The 23,728-nt window shown below is 46.3% G+C and overlaps 1 protein-coding gene across 2 annotated transcripts in view; it reads right to left on the bottom strand.

Moving 5' to 3' along the window:
* The window catches only part of IFI35 (interferon induced protein 35), a 247,398-nt gene that overhangs the window by 97,912 nt on the left and 125,758 nt on the right, over positions 1–23,728 (bottom strand). For both annotated transcript variants that reach the window (XM_077459492.1, XM_077459491.1), the window contains exon 3: positions 22,978–23,136. In XM_077459492.1, coding sequence (XP_077315618.1) covers positions 22,978–23,136 — 159 coding nt within the window. The remainder of the gene's footprint in view (positions 1–22,977; positions 23,137–23,728) is intronic.

Raw genomic sequence — 23,728 nt, 5'->3', positions numbered from 1 at the left:
TGGGCTAGGATGGGCACTGATAGGCGGCTAGGATGGGCACTCATAGGTGGCATTGTAATTTAAAGTTTTGTAGGGATGGGTGCCAAACAATAATGCATGCCAATCAGTGATGCTCATTGTGAGCACTGATTGGCATCCATTATGGGCACTGATTGGCATTCATTATGGGCACTGGCTGGCATCCCTGGTGGTCTAGGGGGCATACCTGGTGCTGGGCATCTCCTGGTGGTCTGGTGGTGTCCCTGGTGGTCCAGTGTGGGCATCCTCGGGGGGGGGGTTGTGCTGATAATTGATCAGCACAGACCCCCCCCCTGTCAGAGGAGCAGCCGATCGGCTCTCCTCTACTCACGTCTGACAGAGGCGAGTGAGGAAAAGCAGATCACGGCTCTTCCTATTTACACTGTGATCAGCCGTGATTGGACGCGGCTAATCACGTGGTAAAGAGTCTCCGTTGGAGACTCTTTACCGAGATCGTAGTTGCGGGGTGTCAGACTGACACCCCGCAACAACGATCGCCGCAATGCGTGCCCCCGGGGGCGTGCAGTGGCTTAATATCCTGATCACGTTATATTACGTCCGGTGAGGATATTACAACCACTTTGCCACCGTCATTTTGCTATATGGCGGGCGGCAAGTGGTTAAATTCCTCCACTGTCAATACTCTCCACTCATAAGGATGGGCGTAACTTGAGCCAGGGTTGCTTGTTATGAATTGTTGTGCATAGAGGTTGCACTGGACCACGATGGAGGATAATAGGTCTTGGGGAAAAATTTTATGAAAAAAATCAATAGGGTCAAAATTCTCTGTATTCACCTGAACACCTGGCAGGTCGGTGAAAGGGGGGATGTTTTCTGCTCTTAAATTAGGGGGAAGCCACAGAGGGTTTTCAAGGGCATAGGGAAGGCTGGCATGGGTCCTAACCCGCCGATGACACCCTGCTAGTTCTTGGTCTTTGCTGCAGTGGTACATAATTTCTTGTGGATGGCACTGTGCTACTGGTGGATGGCACTGAGCTGCTAGTTGATGCCACTGCATTTCTGGTGGATGCCACTGAGCTGCTGGTTGATGCCACAGCGCTACTTGTGGTAGCCTGTTGCTCCATGCCAGAACACCTTTGTTTCATGGGCACACTTTACTCTTCCTCCGATTCTGTAGCAGACCCACTGTGGGTTCATATTCTGAACCAGAATCAGATAAGATAAGCATGTGGTATACCAACTCAAGCCATACTGGTGACTGTGGGCTGTGATGACAAACTGCTGTGGTAGGGACACTTGGACAGTTATGGTGGCACCGATGGGTGCTGATGAGGCTAGACTAATGAGGCTGGTCTAATGAGGCTGCACTGCTGGGCTCTTATGAGGGTGCACTGCTGGGTTCTGATGAGGGTGCACTGCTGGGTTCTGATGAGGGTGCACTGCTGGGTTCTGATGAGGGTGCACTACTGGGTTCTAAGGAGGATGCACTACTGGGTACTGATGAGGGTGCACTGACGGGAACTGATGAGGGTGCACTGACGGGAACTGATGAGGGTGCACTGACGGGAACTGATGAGGGTGCACTGATGTACACTAATGCACCACACTGAGGCTGCACTGATTATCTGGCACTGATGTGCAATGATAAGGCAGCATTGATGGGCGCTGATGAGGATCTGCTGATAGGGTGGCATTGATGAGCACTCACTTATGGGCACTGATGTGCACTATTGGGTACTGTAGTGGCACTGATGAGCACTGTAGTGGCGCTGATGTGGTACTGATGGCAAAAATGAGCACTGTATTGGCACTAATGTGGCACTGATGAGCACTGTAGTGGTACTAATGTGGCACTGATGAGCACTGTAGTGGCACTGGCACTGTAGTGGCACTGATGGCGCCAATGGGCACTGTAGTAGCACAGGTGGCACTGGTGGCACCGATGTGGCACAGATTAGCACTGTAGTGGCACTGGGCACTGTAGTAGCACTGGTGTGATACTGATGGAGCACTGACGTGGCACTGATGGAGCACTGTATTGGTACTAATGTGGCACTGATGAGCACTGTAGTGGCACTAATGTGGCACTGATGAGCCCTGTAGTGGCACTTGGCACTGTAGTGGCAGTGGTGTGGCACTGATGGAGTACTGACATGGCACTGACAGGCACTGTAGTGGCGCTGATGTGGTACTGATGGCACAAATTAGCACTCTATTGGTACTAATGTGGCACGGATGAGCATTGTAGTGGCACTAATGTGGCACTGATGAGCACTGTAGTGGCACTAATGTGGCACTGATGAGTACTGACGTGGCACTGACAGGCACTTCAGTGGCACTGTATGTACACTTCCATGCGTGTGCCACAGGGGGCGTATGGGAAGCACAAGTTCCGGAGGACGTCCATGGACGCCCACCCAGGGCAAGCTGACCTCGCTGAAGCCGTCTCTTCGCTATGGCTCAGTCGGCATGTGGTTAACTGTCTATGAGGGTGTGAGTTGCCATCCAGATAAAGGAAGGATGTGTATCTGGATTTTGTAAAAGCATTTTTACACAGTTCCCCATAAACATTTACTGTACAAAATAAGGTCCGTTACATAGTTAGTCAGGTTGAAAAAAGACACAAGTCCATCAACCACAAAAAAATAAAAATAAAAAAAATAATAATAATTCATACAATCCCATATACCCAATTCTATACCCACAGTTGATCCAGAGGAAGGCAAAAAAAAACCAGCAGAGCATGATCCAATTTGCTAAAACAGGGGAAAAAATTCCTTCCTGATCCCTCGGATCAACTTAAGAGGCAATCGGTTTTCCCCGGATCAACTTAATCTATAAATGTTAGTACCCAGTTATATTATGTACACTTAGGAAATAATCCAGGCCCTTCTTAAAGCAATCCACTGAGCTGGCCAGAACCACCTCTGCAGGGAGTCTATTCCACATTTTCACAGCTCTTACTGTGAAGAAACCTTTCCGTATTTGGAGATGAAATCTCTTTTCCTCTAGACGTAAAGAGTGCCCCCTTGTCCTCTTTGTTGACTGTAAAGTGAATAACTCGACACCAAGTTCACTATATGGACCCCTTATATATTTGTACATGTTGATCATATCCCCCCTTAATCTCCTCTTATCAAGAGTGAATAAATTCAGTTCCTCTAATCTTTCCTCATAGCTGAGCTCCTCCATGCCTCTTATCAGTTTGGTTGCCCTTCATTGCACTTTCTCCAGTTCCCCGATATCCTTTTTGAGAACTGGTGCCCAAAACTGAACTGCATATTCCAGATGAGGTCTTACTAATGATTTGAACAGGGGCAAAATGATATCTCTCTCTGCAGTCCATACCTCTCTTAATACAGGAAAGGACTTTGCTCGCTTTGGAAACCGCAGCTTGGCATTGCATGCTATTATTATGACATGGACGTTGGCATGGACCATAGGGTGAGTACATGGATTGAAAACTGGCTACAAGGGTGAGTTCAGAGGGTAGTAATAAATGGGGGGGGGGGGGAGTGTGGGGTCCATCAGCGTTCTGTACTGGGACCAATCCTATTTATTTTGTTCATAAACGACCTGGAGGATGGGATAAACAGCTTAATCTCTGTATTTGCGGACGATACTAAGCTAAGCAGGACAATAACTTCTCCGCAGGATGTCGAAACCTTGCAAAAAGATCTGAACAAATGAATGGGGTGGGCAACTACATGGCAAATGAGGTTTAATGTAGAAAAATGTAAAATAATGCATTTGGGTGGCAAAAATATGAATGCAATCTATACACTGGGGAGAACCTCTGGGGGAACCTAGGGTGGAAAGGGACCTGGGGGTCCCAGTAGATTATTGTTCATCACTTCCACCTACCTCTTATTCCGTTGTTATGAGGGTACTGTCACATTTATCAGCATATCACATCTTCCCTATCCCTATTGTTAATATGAGAAACTCCGTTATCATGGAGGCTTATATATTTGTTATACCTGTTAATGTTTACACAGCCCTCAACAGACGGTGTTATTTATACCCCCAGCCCTACGAGTGATTCTGTGTCCATGGATGCCTGTCCACCTTGGGGGAGGCTGTGGTGTGGTTTTGTGGTCATTCTACACGCTCCCTCAGTTCCCATGCTTGACTCTACCGGTGGGCCTCCGGTTTTCAGTGATGAGGGTGCACTGACGGGAACTGATGAGGGTGCACTGATGTACATTAATGCACCACACTGAGGCTGCACTGATTATCTGGCACTGATGTGCAATGATAAGGCAGCATTGATGGGCGCTGATGAGGATCTGCTGATAGGGTGGCATTGATGAGCACTCACTTATGGGCACTGATGTGCACTATTGGGTACTGTAGTGCCACTGATGAGCACTGTAGTGGCACTGATGTGGTACTGATGGCAAAAATGAGCACTGTATTGGCACTAATGTGGCACTGATGAGCACTGTAGTGGTACTAATGTGGCACTGATGAGCACTGTAGTGGCACTGGCACTGTAGTGGCACTGATGGAGCACTGACGTGGCACTGATGGAGCACTGACGTGGCACTGTAGTGGCACTGGTGGCGCCAATGGGCACTGTAGTAGCACAGGTGGCACTGGTGGCACCGATGTGGCACAGATTAGCACTGTAGTGGCACTGGGCACTGTAGTGATATTGATGGAGCACTGACATGGCACTGATGGAGCACTGTATTGGTACTAATGTGGCACTGGTGAGCACTGTAGTGGCACTAATGTGGCACTGATGAGCCCCTGTAGCCCTATCCCTATTGTTAATATGGGAAACTCCGCTATCATGGAGGCTTATATATTTGTTATACCTGTTAATGTTTACACAGCCCTCAACAGACGGTGTTATTTATACCCCCAGCCCTACGAGTGATTCTGTGTCCATGGATGCCTGTCCACCTTGGGGGAGGCTGTGGTGTGGGTTGTGGTCATTCTACACACTCCCTCAGTTCCCATGCTTGACTCTACCGGTGGGCCTCCAGTTTTCAGTGCCGTATCCGAGCCCCTATATACAGCAGATCTGTATATATAGTGCCTTGCGAAAGTATTCGGCCCCCTTGAACTTTTCAACCTTTTGCCACATTTCAGGCTTCAAACATAAAGATATAACATTTTAATTTTTTGTGAAGAATCACCAACAAGTGGGACACAATTGTGAAGTGGAACGAAATCTATTGGATAATTTAAACTTTTTTAGCAAATAAAAAACTGAAAAGTGGTGCGTGCAAAATTATTCGGCCCCTTTACTTTCAGTGCAGCAAACGCACTCCAGAAGTTCAGCGAGGATCTCTGAATGATCCAATGTTGTCCTAAATAGAATCCACCTGTGTGTAATCAAGTCTCTGTATAAATGCACCTGCTCTGTGATAGTCTCAGGGTTCTGTTGAAAGCCCAGAGAGCATCATGAAGACCAAGGAACACACCAGGCAGGTCTGTAATACTGTTGTGGAGAAGTTTAAAGCTGGATTTGGATACAAAAAGATTTCCCAAGCTTTAAACATCCCAAGGAGCACTGTGCAAGCGATCATTTTGAAATGGAAGGAGTATCAGACCACTGAAAATCTACCAAGACCTGGCCGCCCCTCTAAACTTTCAGCTCAGACAAGGAGGAGACTGATCAGAGATGCAGCCAAGAGGCCCATGATCACTCTGGATGAACTGCAGAGAACTACAGCTGAGGTGGGAGAGTCTGTCCATAGGACAACAATCAGTCGTACACTGCACAAATCTGGCCTTTATGGAAGAGTGGCAAGAAGAAAGCCATTTCTCAAAGATATCCATAAAAAGTCTCGTCTAAAGTTTGCCACAAGCCACCTGGGAGACACACCAAAAAGCAACACAGCTCATCACCCTCAACACACCATCCCCACTGTCAAACATGGTGGTGGCAGCATCATGGTTTGGGCCTGCTTTTCTTCAGCAGGGACAGGGAAGATGGTTAAAATTGAGGGGAAGGTGGATGCAGCCAAATACAGGACCATTCTGGATGAAAACCCGTTGGAGTCTGCAAAAGACCTGAAACTGGGACGGAGATTTATCTTCCAACAAGACAATGATCCCAAACATACAGCAACATCTACAAAGGAATGGTTCACAAATAAACATATCCAGGTGTTAGAAGGGCCAAGTCAAAGTCCAGACCTGAATCCAATGGAGAATCTGTGGAAAGAGCTGAAAACTGCTGTTCACAAACGCTCTCCATCCAACCTCACTGAGCTCGAGCTGTTTTGCAAGGAAGAATGGGCAAGAATTTCAGTCTCTCGATGTGCAAAACTGATAGAGACATACCCCAAGCGATTTGCAGCTGTAATCGCAGCAAAAGGTGGCTCTACAAAGTATTATCGCAAGGGGGCCGAATAATTTTGCACGCCCCACTTTTCATTTTTTTATTAGTTAAAAAAGTTTCAAAAATCCAATAGATTTCGTTCCACTTCACAATTGTGTCTCACTTGTTGGTGATTCTTCACAAAAAATAAAAATGTTATATCTTTATGTTTGAAGCCTGAAATGTGGCAAAAGGTTGAAAAGTTCAAGGGGGCCGAATACTTTCGCAAGGCACTGTAAGTACTACTATGGGATTGGTTCCATTCCAATGTGTACATCATTTCCTCTGCTATCTATTCATGGGCAATTATGTATTCCGTTTTAGATCGTCATCACGTGCCTGCTCCTGATAAGTGGTAATAACACCAAACCATGAAATGCTTCAAGCTAATTTGAAGCAGTGTCAGGAAATGGCCAAAGGATAGGTAATCCTGCCAGTACCTGTCATGGTTTCGCCAGGCAAACCCCTGTGCGCATGCGCGCACGCAGGTGCGTGATAACGGGTGCATACAGGTGCACAGCGACGGGTGCCTCGATAGTTGTTGGTGCCCTCTGGCCTATTTAAACCTGTCGCTGACATACAGGTTGCTGGACTATTGCCAGCTTCCTGTGTCTCCTATTTCTGTTTATCTGCATCTGATTCCAGTTACCTACCCAGCTTGCTTTGACTATTCCTGCCCTCCGCCTGCATCGACCCCGGCTTGAACTTTGACCATTCTCCAGTCTCTGCATCTGTACCTCATCTGACCGCACTGTGTATGACCCCTGGCCTGGCTATTGACTCTGTTCCTGGTTTACCCTGCTGTACCCATCTCGGACTGATCCTGCTATGTATGACCCTTAGCCTGGCTACTGACTCTGTTCCTGGTTTGCCCTGTTCCATACCTGGGATCCCTCCTTGCATGGCTGCCAACTCAGCTCACCCAGCGCACGCCAGCTGCCCTCTGTTAACCAGCTCACCCAGCAGCATTACCGGCAATCCGTGCTCCTTTGGGCACTGTATTCCCTGTCTCACTCTCAGGTATGTTGCACTTACGTGACACTGTGTTTGTACTTGCATATCATTATTAATGATCATATCTTGGGGTTTTAGGATTGAGATGCCACTTACCCAGGGTCTCTTTCCTAATACACCTATGGGTTATATTACCACTATTAATTATTGTTTTTATCCTATTTGTGGTCCTAATGTACCAAAATAAATATATAATTTTTTATATATTGTGACATTGGGGAATGTCTAGCTCAATGAAAGATGCGTTTTAAGTGAGTTCCCAGCCAACAGGAACTAAGGTTTAAGGGCGTGGTATCCACTTTAATTGAAAGTAACAAAAAGATGAAAGTTAACACATGCGTTTGGTTTCCCACACATGGGTTCTTCTCCCAAAACAACAACTGAAAAATGTCAATTCACCTGGTTCTTAAGGCTCACTCAGCCTTGGGCGCAGTTCCTTGCTGCACAGGCCCATTGCTGGCCTCTAGGAAGGGGCTCTCCTAACACTCCAGGCTTCCACACTCCTCCAAGACTCACGGTCCCCTCTGGTCCCCAAGATTCTCTCTTCCAGTTGTCTCAGCTATGATCTCCCCGACTCCCTCAGCTGGCCCAACTCTCTCAGTCCACTGACCTGGAACCTCTCCCACATGGAGTGCCGTCTCAAGGATGTTGCCTGGGATCTTAAACGGTAGCACACCTCCTTCCTGTCTGCAGCAACTGCTCCAACACCAACTCCTTTCCCACACCCCCTGAGCTATGCTCAGCTCTGCCTTAGAACAGGTGTGTGCACCTGGACACACACACGACCTGCAGAGCTTCTGGAAAACCCAGACACATGACTGAAGACTCCATCCCTCCTAATGTTCTTTGAAGTCTTCAAGTTTCCAGCCCCAATCCAGACTTACAAAATCCAGAGAAAACTTTTCTCTGCTCACCAATCTTTTGCTGGAACTTCTCAAACTGCTTCTTTGAGAGTCCTGTGTCCATTTTACACACATTTTCACTAACACAGGGGCTCTCATTCTCACAATATATACCATTGATAGTTGGTTGTTTCTGAGACTGCATGCTTCATATGAAGTCCCACTTGTCCCCATTGCCCCCTTCCCCTCGCAATTCTCAATAGATAGGGATGGAGATACATGACTTATCTGGTCTTGACCTCATACTAAGTCCCACACAAGTGTCTTCTGCTCAATGTAATTTAGGGAGGAAGCATGCAGTCACATTATGCCAAACTATTTATTACTAGCACATACATCGTTTATTGATTTTTTTTTACTATAATGATTTTTCTACGTGTAACTTGTATCTTTTTTCTCTTCTCTGCTCATACATATCAGAGGTATGATTGCACATGGGATGTGTTAGCCTGTTCCCTCTTGCAAACTTTGTGGCCAGCTACTTTAGGCTGTGTTTTGTAGGCGGTGTGTGGTCTGGACCGTTGCCTCTGAAACTGCGACGTGCACCATTGGCTTCTCCCCCTCCTCTCCATGTGGGATGGGCAGGTGCCTTGCACTGCACATCGATGTCACGTCCATTCCTCCACATGTGTCGTGTCCTTTCTAGGGCGCCACTGAGTGGGCGGTCTTGTTCAATCTGCGTGCAGCCCGAGGGGATGGTTTGGCACCAACTGCTGGGTGCCCTTGAAGCACAGGTGGTGGCACCTTCCTCCTCATATGCTCGTACTTGACATTGGGGGTATGCGTTTGCTGTGTCTTATAGCCCTCTGCTTGCTGGTCCTGGTCGGATTCACTTACACACATTGCACTCCATTGGACCTTGCATCTATGCTCCTAATTTGAGGTATTATCACTTGTTTTGGGTCTCACCTGTTTGATGTTTTAATTTAACATCCCCCCCCTTTGTAGTTCCCTACATATTAATCTAATTGTTCATCATATCCACCTACCTCTTATTCCCTTGTTATGAGGGTTCTGTCATATTTATCAACATAACACATCTTCCCTATTCCTATTGTTACTATGGGAAGCTCCGTTATCATGGAGGCATATATTTACAGTATCTCACAAAAGTGGGTACACCCCTCACATTTTTGTAAATATTTTATTCTATCTTTTCATGTGACAACACTGAAGAACTTACACTTTACTACAATGTAAAGTAGTAAGTGTAGAGCTTGTATAACAGTGTAAATTTTCTGTCCTCTCAAAATAACTCAACACACAGCCATTAATGTCTAAACCGCTGGCCACAAAAGTGAGTACACCCCTAAGTGAAAACGTACAAACTAGGCCCAGAGTGTAAATATTGTGTGTGGCCACCATTATTTTCCAGCATTGCCTTAACCCTCTTGGAGTTCATCAGAGCTTCACAGGTTGCCACTGGAGTCCTCTTCCACTCCTCCATGACAACATCACGGAGATGGTGGATGTTAGAGACCTTGTGCTTCTCCACCTTCCATTTGAGGTGCTCAATAGGGTTTAATCCATCACCTTTACCCTCAGCTTCTTTAGCAAGGCAGTGGTCGTCTTGCTGGTGTGTTTGGGGTCATTATTTTGGAATACTGCCCTGCAGTCCAGTCTCCGGAGAGAAGGGATCATGTTCTGCTTCAGTATGTCACAGTACACATTGACATTCAATGAACTGTAGCTCCCCAGTGGCGGCAGCACTCATGCAACCCAGACCATGACACTCCCACTGCCATGCTTAACTGTAAGCAAGACACACTGGTCTTTGTATTCCTCACCTGGTTGCTGCCACGCATGCTTGACACCATCTGAACCAAATACCACAGGACATGGTTCCAGTAATCCATGTCCTTAGTCAGTAGCAAACTGTTTGAGTGATTTCTTGTGCATCATCTTTAGAAGAGGCTTCCTTCTGGGACGACAGCCATGCAGACCAACCAATGCAGTGTGTGGCGTATGGTCTGAGCACTGACAGGCTGATCCCACACCCCTTCAACCTCTGCAGCAACGCTGGCAGCACTCATATGTCTATTTCCCAAAGACAACCTCTGGATATGATGCTGAGCATGTGCACTCAACTTTTTTGGTCGACCATGGCGAGGCCTGTTATGAGTGGAACCTGTCCTGTTAAACCGCTGTATGGTCTTGGCCACCATGCTGCAGCTCAGTTTCAGGGTCTTGGCAATCGTCTTATAGCCTAGGCCAGTGATGGTGAACCTTGGCACCCCAGATGTTTTGGAACTACATTTCCCATGATGCTCCACTACACTGCAGAGTGCTAGAGCATCATGGGAAATGTAGTTCCAAAACATCTGGAGTGCCAAGGTTCGCCATCACTGGCCTAGGCCATCTTTATATCGAGCAACAATTCTTTTTTCAGATCCTCTGAAAGTTCTTTGCCATGAGGTGCCATGTTGAACTTCCAGTGACCAATATGAGAGAGTGAGAGGGATAACAACAAATTTAACACACCTGCTCCCCATTCATACCTGAGACCTTGTAACACTAACGAGTCACATGACACCGGGGAGGGAAAATGGCTACTTGGGCCCAATTTGGAAATTTTCACTTAGGGGTGTACTCACTTTTGTTGCCATTAGTTTAGACATCAATGGCTGTGTGTTGAGTTATTTTGAGGGGACAGCACATTTACACTGTTATACAAGCTGTACACTCATTACTTTATATAGTAGCAAAGTGTCATCTCTTCAGTGTTGTCACATGAAAAGATATAATAAAATATTTACAAAAATGTGAGGGGTGTACTCACTTTTGTGAGATACTTTTTTTCCCATCAAAGTGGAGTTAACCTTTAAGTGCATTATTGGAAGATCAACAGGTATGTTTCTGTAATTGTATGGATGTGTCTAGTACATCTAAAGTCTGAAGAGGCTAAAACAGCTCACGACTGCAGTAGAAGCCATGAGCTTGTTTCAGTTGTGAGCAAACTTGGGAGTTTTCTGGAAAAGTGATCTGGGCAGCTTTAGAACCACCTGAGTACTTTTAAGTGAGCACTGGACCACAATAAACACTGTCAGAAAGAGCTGGAGGTAAACCTGGAAGCACTCCGCTCTAAGCATTTCTGGGTTTAGGGCTGTCAAATTCCCAGTAGTCCAATGCTTTTACATAGTGAGCTTGTTGTAGATGTATTCATTTTCAGGTCAGTATAGAAGGAGACACTGTATACATTTGGAGGAACTTCCACATATGGAAAGGAATGTTATTCCTGTTAATGTTTACATAGCCCTCAACAGACGGTGTTATTTATACCCCCAGCTCTACAAGGGAATCTGTGTCCATGGATGCCTGTCCACATTGGGGGAGGCTTTGGCATGGGTCGCAGTAATTTTACACGCTCCTTCAGTTCCCGTGCTTGACATTACCGGTGGGCCTCCAGTTTTCAGTGCCGCACCCCAGCCCCTATACACAGCAGACTTGTTTGTAAGTACTACTATGGGATTGGTTCCATTCCAATGTGTACATCATTTCTTCTGCTATATGCTAACTATTCATGGACAATTATATATTCTGTTTTAGATTGTCATCATGTGCCTGCTACTGATCACCAAACAACCAAACACGTCAAGCTAGTTTGAAGCTGTGTTGGTACCTTCATATCTTTAATGATCATGTTATACTCCATACATATCTTGGGGTTTTAGGATTGAGATACCACTTACCCAAGGTCTCTTTCCTAATACACCTATGCAGATCAAAGAGTCTGAGGGTCAGTTCTAGTATTCTGACTATTGTAGTCATTGCTTTGATATGTTATTAATCAACATGTATGTTTATATAGATTAAATGTATAGGTTATATTACCACTATCAATTATTGTTTATATCCTGATATTTATGGTCCTAATGTGCCAAAATAAACATATAATTTTTGTATATATACTATTGATGGTTGTCCCTGAGACTGCATGCTTCATATAAAGTCCCACTTGCCCCCATTGCCCACCTTCCCCTGCAATTCTCATTAGATAGAGGTGGAGGTACATGACTTGTCTAGTCTTGACCTCATACAAAGACCCAAACAAGTGTCTTCTGCTCAACTCAACAGAGATAAAACCTACCGCTCTACAAGACTCTGTTCCGGCAGCACCTGGAATATGCTGTCCAGTTCTGGGCACCAGTCCTCAGGAAGCATGTCCTGGAAATGGAGCGAGTACAAAGAAGGGCAACAAAGCTAATAAAGGGTCTGGAGGATATTAGTCACGAGGAAAGGTTGCGAGCACTGAATTTATATAAATACCGTACTGGTGACCCCAAACTAGGGATAAAACTATTTTGCGGAAGGGAGTTTAACAAGGCAAGAAAAGAGGTTTAACCTTAAACTAGGTAGAGGGTTCTTTACTGTAAGAGTGGCAAGGATGTGGAATTCCCTTCCACAGGCAAAGGTCTCAGCAGGGAGCATCGAGAGTTTCAAAAAACTATTAGATAAGCACCTGACCGACCACAACATACAGGTATATACAATGCAATACTGACCTATAACCACATTGGTTGGACTTGATGGACGTGTGTCTTTTTTCAACCTCAACTACTATGTAACTATATGTAACTTTGGTATTAAGGTCCTGACTTCCAAAATTTTACATTAAATCATGTCTAAAACCAAAACCAAAAATGTAATATATTGCAGATTACCAATATAGAATAATATTACAGCATTTGCAGTTTTACAGAAGGAGGCTATTTCTCAGAGATGAGGACAATGGAATTTCCCATAAAATGACCCCATTTTGGAAAGCAAACACCCCAACGTATAATCTGTGAGGCATAATGAGTCTTTTGAATGGTTAATTTTTTTCCATACGTTTTTGGAATATGCGGAAAAAAATTAAAACGCATTTTTTTTTACACAAAATTGTCAATTTATAAGATATTTCTAACACATAGCATGTATATAGCAAAAATTACACCCCAAAATACATTTTGCTACTACTCCCGAGTATGGCGATACTACATGTGTAGGACTTTTACACAGCCTGGCCACATAAAGAGGCCGAACATTGAAGTAGTATGTTCAGGCGTTCTAGGAGCATAAATGACACATCTCATTTCATTCCTACCCATCACACTTTTGAAGGTCCTGGACCACCAGGACAGTGAAATTACCCACAAAATGACCCCATTTTGGAAAGCAAACACCCCAACGTATATTCTATGAGACATGGGCTGCAAATAGGTACTCGGGTACTCTGATGGGCTGGTGACAGGTACTCGGGTACTCTGATGGCCTGGTGACAGGTACTCGGGTACTCTGATGGCCTGGTGACAGGTACTCGGGTACTCTGATGGCCTGGTGACAGGTACTCTGATGGTTTGGTGACTGGTATTTGGGTACTCTGAAGGGCGGTGACAGGTACTCATATGGACTGTGACAGGTACTCGGGTACTCAGATGAACTCACAGGTACTCGGGTACTCAGATGAACTGACAGGTACTCGGGTACTCAGATGGACTGGAACAGGTACTCGGGTACCCTAATGGACTGTGACAGGTACTCGGTACTCTAATGGACTGTGACAGGTACTCGGGTACCCAGATGGGCTGTGACAGATACTCGGGTACTCAGATGGGCTGTGACAGGTACTCGGTACTCTAATGGACTGTGACAGGTACTCGGTACTCTAATGGACTGTGACAGGTACTCGGTACTCTAATGAACTGTGACAGGTACTCGGTACTCTAATGGACTGTGACAGGTACTCGGGTACCCTGATGGACTGTGACAGGTACTTGGGTACCCTGATGGACCATGACAGGTACTAGGGTACCCTGATGGGCCGTGACAAGTACTCGGGTACTCTGATGGGCTGGGACAGGTACTCGGGTACTCTGATGGGCTGGGACAGGTACTCGGGTACTCTGATGGGCTGGGACAGGTACTCGGGTACTCTGATGGGCTGAGACAGGTACTCGGGTACTCTGATGGGCTGGGACAGGTACTCGGGTACTCTGATGGGCTGGGACAGGTACTCAGGTACTCTGATGGGCTGTGACAGGTACTCCGGTACTCTGATGGGCTGTGACAGGTACTCAAATACTCTGATGGACTGTGACAGGTACTCTGATGGACTGTGATTGACAGGTACTATGAGGGGTGGTGACAGGTCCTCTTTATTGGGGGGGGGGGCAGGCAGGCAATCAGTGTGATTGGTGTACACTAGGCGGTAACGAGATGTTACCGTAATCTCCTCTCATCTCGTTACCGCGGTTTGTTTACATTTTAGTGATCGGCTGTGAAAGGATCACAGCCGATCACGTGGGTAAACAGCCGGCCAATGGCTGTTTACCAGCGTCGGTGACGAGCAGTGTTCCCGGGAAACACGTCGCCACCGACGTGCACGCGCAGCGCACTCACGATCGCGCGTATGCGCCGTGCACAGTCGGGGTGTGACCATCTGTGATCGGCCGTGACTTCATCACGGCCGATCACGTGGTAAACAGCCATAACCAATGGCTGTTCACCCCCTTCGGTGGCGAGTGGTGTCTCCGTGACACGCCGGCACCGAAGAAACAGGGATGCGTGCGCACGATCGCGCGCATTCCCTGTTTAAATGGGAGGCCGTCATATGACGGCCTCCCGCCACAATAGGTGCGCCGCCTGGCCATCATTTGGCGGCCGGCGGTCAGCATCTAGTTAATGCATTCTCTTCTCTGCATGAAGTTAAAAAAAACTGCAGCCCCCCCCCCATACTTACCTAAGCTCCATCTCAATCCAGCGAAGTGTGCAAGAGCCGGAGCTCTCTCCCTTCTTATAGGCTCAGAGACAGCAGCGAAAGTCATTGGCATTCACAGCCAGTAAGGAGAAAGCGGAGGGGGTGGGTCAAAGCCACACTGTGTGTCCATATACCACAGGAGTGCCCCTATAGCAAGTAGCTTGCTATGGTGGGCACTTGGAACAGGGGAGGAGCCAGGAGCACCGGTGAGACCCAATAAGAGGAGGATTGGGGCTGCTCTGTATAAAACCATTGCACAGGTACCATTGAGCAGGTAAATATAACCAGGACCAGGAAAAGGGGCAGGAAGGGCGGTTGCCCTGGGCATGTTGCGGATTTGGGGGTTTGCGCTAAAAGGGGTGATTTGGGGGGGGGGGAATTGTACTAGGAGGGTGGATTTCTATAAGGAAGGGGGATTTGGGGGGGGGGTTGCTAGTAGGGATGATTGGGGGAATTTGTGCTAGGCGCAGAAATTGGGCGGGGCGGATTAGTGCTAGGAGAAGGGATTTGGGGGTAATTTGTGCTGGACGTTGGGGATTTGGAGGGGGTACTTCTACTAGGAGTGTAGATTTCTGTTAGGAAGGTGGATTTGGGGGAAACTGTACTAGTAGGGATGATTGGATATGATTTGTGTTAGGAGTGGAGATGAGGGGGGGGGGGGGGGATTAGTGCTAGGAGAAAGAATTTGGGGGAAATTTGTGCTGGGAGTTGGGGATTTGGAGGGTGAGGGAGTTGTACTAGGAGGGTGTATTTTTGGTAGGAGAGGACATTTGGGGGGAAGGATTAGTGCTAGTGGAAGGGATTTGGTGGGAATTTGTGCTGGGAGTTGTGGATTTGGAGGGTGAGGGAGTTGTACTAGGAGGGTGTATTTTTGGTAGGAGAGGACATTTGGGGGGAAGGATTAGTGCTAGTGGAAGGGATTTGGTGGGAAGTTGTGCTGGGAGTTGGGGATTTGGGAGGGGAAGTTTGAGGTGTCCAGGGATTGTGCTAGGAGAGTTTTTGTTTGCAAAGGGAATTTATGGGGTAAGTGTGAACATTAGTGCTCAATTATTGCTGACACATGATGGAGGTATCATTATTGGCACTAAAGAACTTCCCAAATGCTGCCTTGTGTCACATTGTAAACACTGTGGTGGAGTACATCATACAGGAGCACAACTTCACATGCCGCTTTAAGACATGTCGCCCTTCAAGCCTCATTAAAAGACCTGCTCACTGATGAATGTCATAATTAAAATATGTCCCCTATGGCAGTATCTGGCCACCCATGTCTATGTTAAACAAAAGGTTGCAAATTGACAAAAAAAGGCCAGGAAAACAAATGACAAGATTTGACTCCAATAGACTTTACTGGAATTTGGGAGATATATTCTGTGTTTGTGAATGTCTAGCAAATGGAACTTTGTTAGGTTCCCTGATCACTAGTTATGATTAGGGATGAGCTCAATGCTCCAGCTCATCGGTGTTAGCCCGTTCGCTGAAGAACGAACATTATAGGGCATTAGTGGAAAATGTGTGCACCGCGGAATGCCCCGAAATGCAATGCGAGATCACAGTGCATTGCTGTAGATGATTGGCCAAAGCATGCACCTGACCTGCATGCTTTAGTCAATCCCAGTACCCTTTGCTAAGAGAGCCATAATTGGCCAAAGGCGGGGTGCCAATCATGGCTCAGGGGGACCAAGTCCACGCCCCGCGCTATAGTGCAGTTGCTACTACTTTTCTGGTGGTGTACACACAGTGCAGCCGTAGTGCAGTTGCTACTACACTTCTGGTGGTGTACACAATACAGTACATCTGTAGTACAGTTGCTACTACTTTTCTGGTGGTGTACACAGTACACAATACAGTGCAGCCGTAGTGCAGTTGCTACTACTTTTTTGGTGGTTTACATAGTACACAATACAGTGCAGCCGTAGTGCAGTTGCTACTACTTTTCTGATGGTGTACACAATACAGTGCAATCATAGTGCAGTTGCTACTACTTTTCTGGTGGTGTACACAGTACACAATACAGTGCAGCCATAGTGCAGTTGCTACTACTTTTCTGGTGGTGTACACAATACAATGCAGCCATAGTACAGTTGCTACTACACTTCTTGTTGTGTACACAGTACACAATACAGTGCAGCTGTAGTGCAGTTGCTACTACACTTCTGGTGGTGTACACAATACAGTGCAGCTGTACTGCAGTTGCTACTACTTTTCTAGTGGTTTACGCAGTACACAATACAGTGCAGCTGTAACGCAGTTGCTACTACACTTCTGGTGGTGTAGACAGTACACAATACAGTGCAACCGTAGTGCAGTTGCTACTACACTTCTTGTGGTGTACAAAATACAGTGCAGCCGTAGTGCAGTTGCTACTACTTTTCTGGTGGTGTACACAATACAGTGCAGCCATAGTACAGTTGCTACTACACTTCTTGTGGTGTACACAGTACACAATACAGTGCAGCTGTAGTACAGTTGCTACTACTTTTCTAGTGGTTTACGCAGTACACAATACAGTGCAGCTGTAACGCAGTTGCTTCTACACTTCTGGTGGTGTAGACAGTACACAATACAGTGCAACCCTAGTGCAGTTGCTACTACACTTCTTGTGGTGTACACAATACAGTGCAGCCGTAGTGCAGTTGCTACTACTTTTCTGGTGGTGTACACATTACAGTGCAGCCATAGCACAGTTGCTACTACACTTCTTGTGGTGTACACAGTACACAATACAGTGCAGCTGTAGTACAGTTGCTACTACACTTCTGGTGGTGAACACAATACAGTGCAGCCGTACTGCAGTTGCTACTACTTTTCTAGTGGTTTACGCAGTGCACAATACAGTGCAGCTGTAACGCAGTTGCTACTACACTTCTGGTGGTGTAGACAGTACACAATACAGTGCAACCATAGTGCAGTTGCTACTACACTTCTTGTGGTGTACACAATACAGTGCAGCCGTAGTACAGTTGCTACTACTTTTCTGGTGGTGTACACAGTACACAATACAGTGCAGCCGTACTGCAGTTGCTACTACTTTTCTGGTGGTTTACATAGTACACAATACAGTGCAGCCGTAGTGCAGTTGCTACTACTTTTCTGATGGTGTACACAATACAGTGCAGCCATAGTGCAGTTGCTACTACTTTTCTGGTGGTGTACACAATACAGTGCAGCCATAGTACAGTTGCTACTACACTTCTTGTGGTGTACACAGTACACAATACAGTGCAGCCGTAGTGCAGTTGCTACTACACTTCTGGTGGTGTACACAATACAGTGCAGCCATACTGCAGTTGCTACTACTTTTCTAGTGGTTTACGCAGTACACAATACAGTGCAGCTGTAATGCAGTTGCTACTACACTTCTGGTGGTGTAGGCAGTACACAATACAGTGCAACCGTAGTGCAGTTGCTACTACTTATCTGGTGGTGTACACACAGTGCAGCCGTAGTACAGTTGTTACTACTTTTCTGGTGGTGTACATAGTACACAATACAGTGCAGCCGTACTGCAGTTGCTACTACTTTTCTAGTGGTTTACACAGTACACAATACAGTGCAGCTGTAGTGCAGTTGCTACTACTTTTCTGGTGGTGTACATAATACAGTGCAGCCGTAGTGCAGTTGCTACTACACGTCTGGTGGTGTACACAATACAGTACAGCTGTAACGCAGTTGCTACTACACTTCTGGTGGTGTAGCCCGTACACAATACAGTGCAACCGTAGTGCAGTTGCTACTACACTTCTTGTGGTGTACACAATACAGCGCAGCCATAGTACAGTTGCTACTACTTTTCTGGTGGTGTACAATACAGTGTAGTGTGGTGTTGCAAAACAAAATATAAATCATCAAACCAAGGAGAGGCAGACACTCACAGGCCACTAAAAGAGGGCAAGCAGCCTCTGTGTCTACAGTCAACATTGCTGGTCATGGACATGGTGCATCCTCTGCAGGTGGCCATGGGGCACGCTTGTCTTTTTTTTCTGCTGCTGGCCGTGTTATTGAGCAGAAGAGTTGGTGGAGTGGATAACAAAGCCATCCTCATCCTCCTCATCCTGTCACCCAGGCTCAGAGTAGTTTGCCTTCCAATGCAGCTGTCAAAGCAGCCTATTCCAGCGTCTCCTTGTCCACAGCCACTCCTTCCGTAGCCTCACCATCATGCATGGAGAAGTCCTCTGAACTATTCGACCACAGTGTTGGGTACATGCTGCTGGAGGATGTGCAGCAATTTGATGGCTTCGATGTTGGTTCCCAGGTTGAGGAAGGGTGTAACGTGAGCCTAGAGAGAGGGGGTGCCCAAGAGGGACAAGAAACTGGCAGTCATGTTCCCCCAGCTGCAGCATACTGCCAAGTTTGCTCCAGTGACAAGGAGGAAGGGGATGATGAGGTCACTGACTACTTGGGTGCCTGATAGAAGAAAGGAGGAGGCGGCACAACACCAATGAGGCAGAATGTCCTCTAGGGGGCAGCTTAAGGGCAGCCACCCTACTGCATCACACCGCAGGGCTCCGCAGGTGCAGAGCGCTGCTGAATCCCCACTGATTGTGAAAAGTTTCTTGGTGTGGGCCTTTTTTGACACGTGTGCAGCAGATCGCACCATTGCTGTTTGCAACCTATGTCTGAAGTGGATCAAGCGTGGCCAAAACAGCAGCCGCTTGGGCACCACATGCTTGACCAGACATATGGCAACCTCCCATGCAGTCTGTTGGCAACAGCACTTGAAAGACCCACATAAAAGAAAAAAGCAGACTTCTCCTTGCTTCTCGTCTGGGATCCCCAACCCCACTATACCTCCAGTCCTCTCAAAAACCTGCACTGAGAGGAATGAAGGTATAGCAATAGGTGTCCCAAGTACTTGCAGCCAATCTGCTACCAGTACACCACCATCTGATATTAGCAGGCAAATTCCCCTACCCAAGTTACTAAACCGTAAAAAGAATTTCAGTGAATTTGTGGAATATACCTCAGTGGCAGGTTCCAAAAGGCCATTTCTTTTCACGGAAGGCCATTCCAGCTCTCTGCCAGCATGTGGCAGGCAAAGTTTTGGCCTAATTGGACAGGGCAGTCAGCATTAAGGTACATATTACCTCTGACTCGTGGTCTAGCAGGCATGGGCAGGGACGTTACCTTTCCTTCACTGCACACTGGGTAACTCAGCTGGCAAGGATGCAGGACAGGGTTCAAAATTGTTGAAGCTTGTTCCACCACCCCATCTCCAAAATGCTAGCGCTCATTCTGCCACAGCTCTCTCCTCCACCCCCTCCTCTTCTTCTTCCACTATGGCCTCTTCTGCAGATCTGTCCTCTAAACTAGCGGTGTCCTGTAAGCGTTCAAGGGGCTACGCAAGCAGTCAGGCAAAAAGATGCCATGCGGTGCTTGAGTTGGTTTGCTTGGGGGACAGGAGCCACACTGGGGCAGAGATTCTGCCAGCTCTGCAGCGGCAGGCTCAGAGGTGGTTGAAGCCACGCGAGCTTCAGCCAGGAATGGTTGTATGCGACAATGGCACCAACCTTCTCTCCTCCCTCCAACAGGCACACTTGAACCATGTTCCATGTTTGGCACACATCCCGAATTTGGTGGTGCAGCGGTTCTTGAGCAAGAACCCAGGCTTATAGAATCTCCTGAGGCAGGCCAGAAGAGTCTGTGTTCAATTCCACCAGTCATACAATGCCAGTGCTCAGCTGGCTGACATTCAAAGGGAATGCAACCTACCCACCAACTGCTTCATTTGTGACATGCCCACCAGGTGGAACTCAACGTTGTCAATGCTGCAGTGGTTGCACACGCAGCAGAGGGCCATCAATGAGTACCTGTGTGAGTATGGCACCAGGACAGAGTCAGTGGACCTTGGTTTCTTTTTGCCATGCCAGTGGCTACTGATCAAGGATGCATGCACTGTCCTGTCACCATTTGAGGAGGCCACGAGGATGGTGAGCATCGACAATGCACGCATCAGTTATACTGTCTCCTTTTGTCTTCCTGTTGGAGCACACGCTTCATGGAATAATGGACAGGGCACTTGAGGCAGAACAGTGGGAGGAAGAGGAGGTCTTCCTTACCTCTCAAGACCCCCTTTATCCAGATAGTATTCCTGCGGGCCTGCCAAACACACAGGAAGAAGAGGAGGAGGAATGTGTCATCACGGACGTGGAGGATAACAATCAGCAGCAGTCTTCAAGGGATGGTTTTCAGTCCCCAGAAACTCAAAGAGTTGTAAGTGGCTAGGAGGAGGTTGTTACGGATCATGTGATCCTTAGTGAACTAGAGGACTCAGAATTAAATGCCTCTGCAAATTTACGCTGCATGGCCCCCCTGATTCTGCAAAGCCTGTGAAAGGACCCTATGATTTGTGGTATCAAGGAGAGGGATCATTACTGGCTGGCAACCCTTCTTGATCCACGTTACAAGGGTAAGGTTGCAGAACTCATCCTGTCTTCACAGAGGATGAAACATCTACAGGAGGCCTTGAAGAAAGGTTTGTGCAATGCATTTCCAAACCCTAAGAGGTTACAATTTTCTGGTGCTGGACAACATGTTGCTGAGGCTTCATTCAGTCAGAAGAAGAGCGGTGGAGAAGGTGGCCGGCTGACTGATGCCTGAGTGGTTCAAGCAACCATCACCAGCATCTGCATTACATGGTGCAGGAATATCTAGGGGCAAGAGCAGACTTGGAGACCTTTCCAACAGACAATCCACTGGGTTACTGGCTCTTGAGGATGGACCACTGGCCAGAACTTGCTCAGTATGCAATTGAGCTACTAGCCTGTCCTTTCTGAATGCACATTCAGTGCTGCTGGAGGGTTTGTAACAGATCATAGAGTGCGCCTGTCCACAGACTCCGTTGATAGGCTCACATTCATAAAAATGAATCATTCTTGGATCAGCAGCTATCAAGCACCTGATGCTGATGTAACTGATTGATTTTTCTATGGATATGGGATCCCTTGCAGACTGTCTATGCTGAGTGACTATCCTATTCCTCCTCAATCTTCATGATGCTACCTTCCAATATTTTTGGTTTAGGGCACCACCACCACTGCCTAAGGTCCAATTTTTCTGTCCCTGTTTAACAGGGGCATGTAATTACAATTTTTGATCTAATATTTCACAGCAGGGCCCGTTCCTTGCGCCCAACAAGAGTAACTGTGAGGGGTTACAGTGTTGTGGCACCACCACCACCAAAGGCCCAATTTGACTGCTCCTGTTTAACAGGGGCATGTAATTACAATTTTTGATCTAATATTTCACAGCAGAGCCTGTTCCTGCACACACCAAGAGTAACTGAGAGCTTACAGTGTTCTGGTACCACCAACACCTAAGGCCCAATTTTCTGCAGAGTATATAGGGCAGGTCATATAGTATATATACTTCTGTTCCGAGTATATAGTCAGTGCCTGGGGGCCCCTCATGGAATTTTTTGTTTTTAATTTGGGTGCAGGGTTCCCCTTGATATCCATACCAAACCCAAAGGGCCTGGTAATGGGCTGGGGCATGCCGTTTTTCTCAATGATTTTCATCTACATTGCAGGGACCCGACAATACATTACAGCCACAAGCATTTTTACATTATTTTTTTTTGCTGTGGTAATGTTTTGAACATGGGAAAACTGTGCCACTTTACAGGCATACTATAGACACCCTCCAGGCAAGATATTAAAGAAATGTTTCATTTTTATTGTTTCACGTTAAGCATTATTCAAATCACTGCTCCCCGAAAAAACAGACATTTTAAAAACTTTATTTTTGCATTGATACATGTCCCCTGGGGCAGGACCCAGGTCCCCAAACACTTTTTATGGCAATAACTTGCATATAAGCCTTTAAAATTAGGACTTTTGATTTTTCATGTTCGTGTCCCATAGAATTTAACAGTGTTCGCGTGTTCGAACAAAATTTTCGCATGTTCGCATGTTCTGCTGCGAACCGAATCGGAGGTGTTCTGCTCATCCCTAGTTATGATACGACCAGACCAAACATATCAAAGATACTATGCTGAATCTACCAACCTTATGTTCTTGCTCTTTTCTGTCCAATTCCTCCTCATGTTCACTAATCTTTTTTTTCTGTTTATTCACGCTGTCTTGAAGCTGACCAGCCAACTTCTCAGAAAACAGCTTATCTTTATCCAGTTGATCCATCTCAAGCAACAGGGAAGAATGTTTTTCCTATGAAAAGACGCAAGGTGCATTAGACAGATTAATTGGTCATGTGGCATTAAGCTTATAAAAATATTTTAGAAGATTACGCATTGGCATAATTTTATAAAGACATATACCTAAAAAAAGCCCAAAACGCACCTTATCGCACAGGAGAAAAAAAAAAAGAAAAAGATTATATTATTATACACGATTTATTATATATTATATATATTCATTTATAAATATATTATAAATAAATATATTATATATATTCATTTATAAATATATTATAAATCTATCTATCTATCTATCTATCTATATATATATATATATATATATATATATATATATATATATATATATATATATATATAAGCAATGTTTCACTAAAGGCCAGTTCACACCACATACAGTCCAGTGCGTTTTTTTCTGCATCAAAAACGCATGGAAAGTAGGTTATATGGTTTTCAATGGCATAGTTCACACCAATCCTTGCAGTTCCAGAAAAAGAGTATAACATGCATGCTGCATTTTTTCTGCACTGGACCTAACTGGAATGCTGTAAAATGCATCAAAAACACACTGGAACGCACCTAAATGCACCAAAGATGCACTGCAA

Source organism: Lithobates pipiens, unplaced genomic scaffold (genome assembly GCF_037356315.1).
Source record: "Lithobates pipiens isolate NorthernLeopardFrog02 unplaced genomic scaffold, aLitPip1_a1.2 Scaffold_28, whole genome shotgun sequence".
Lineage (NCBI taxonomy): Eukaryota > Metazoa > Chordata > Amphibia > Anura > Ranidae > Lithobates > Lithobates pipiens.
The sequence above is the reverse complement of the archived record's forward strand: the minus strand, read 5'-3'. Positions and strand labels throughout refer to the sequence as shown.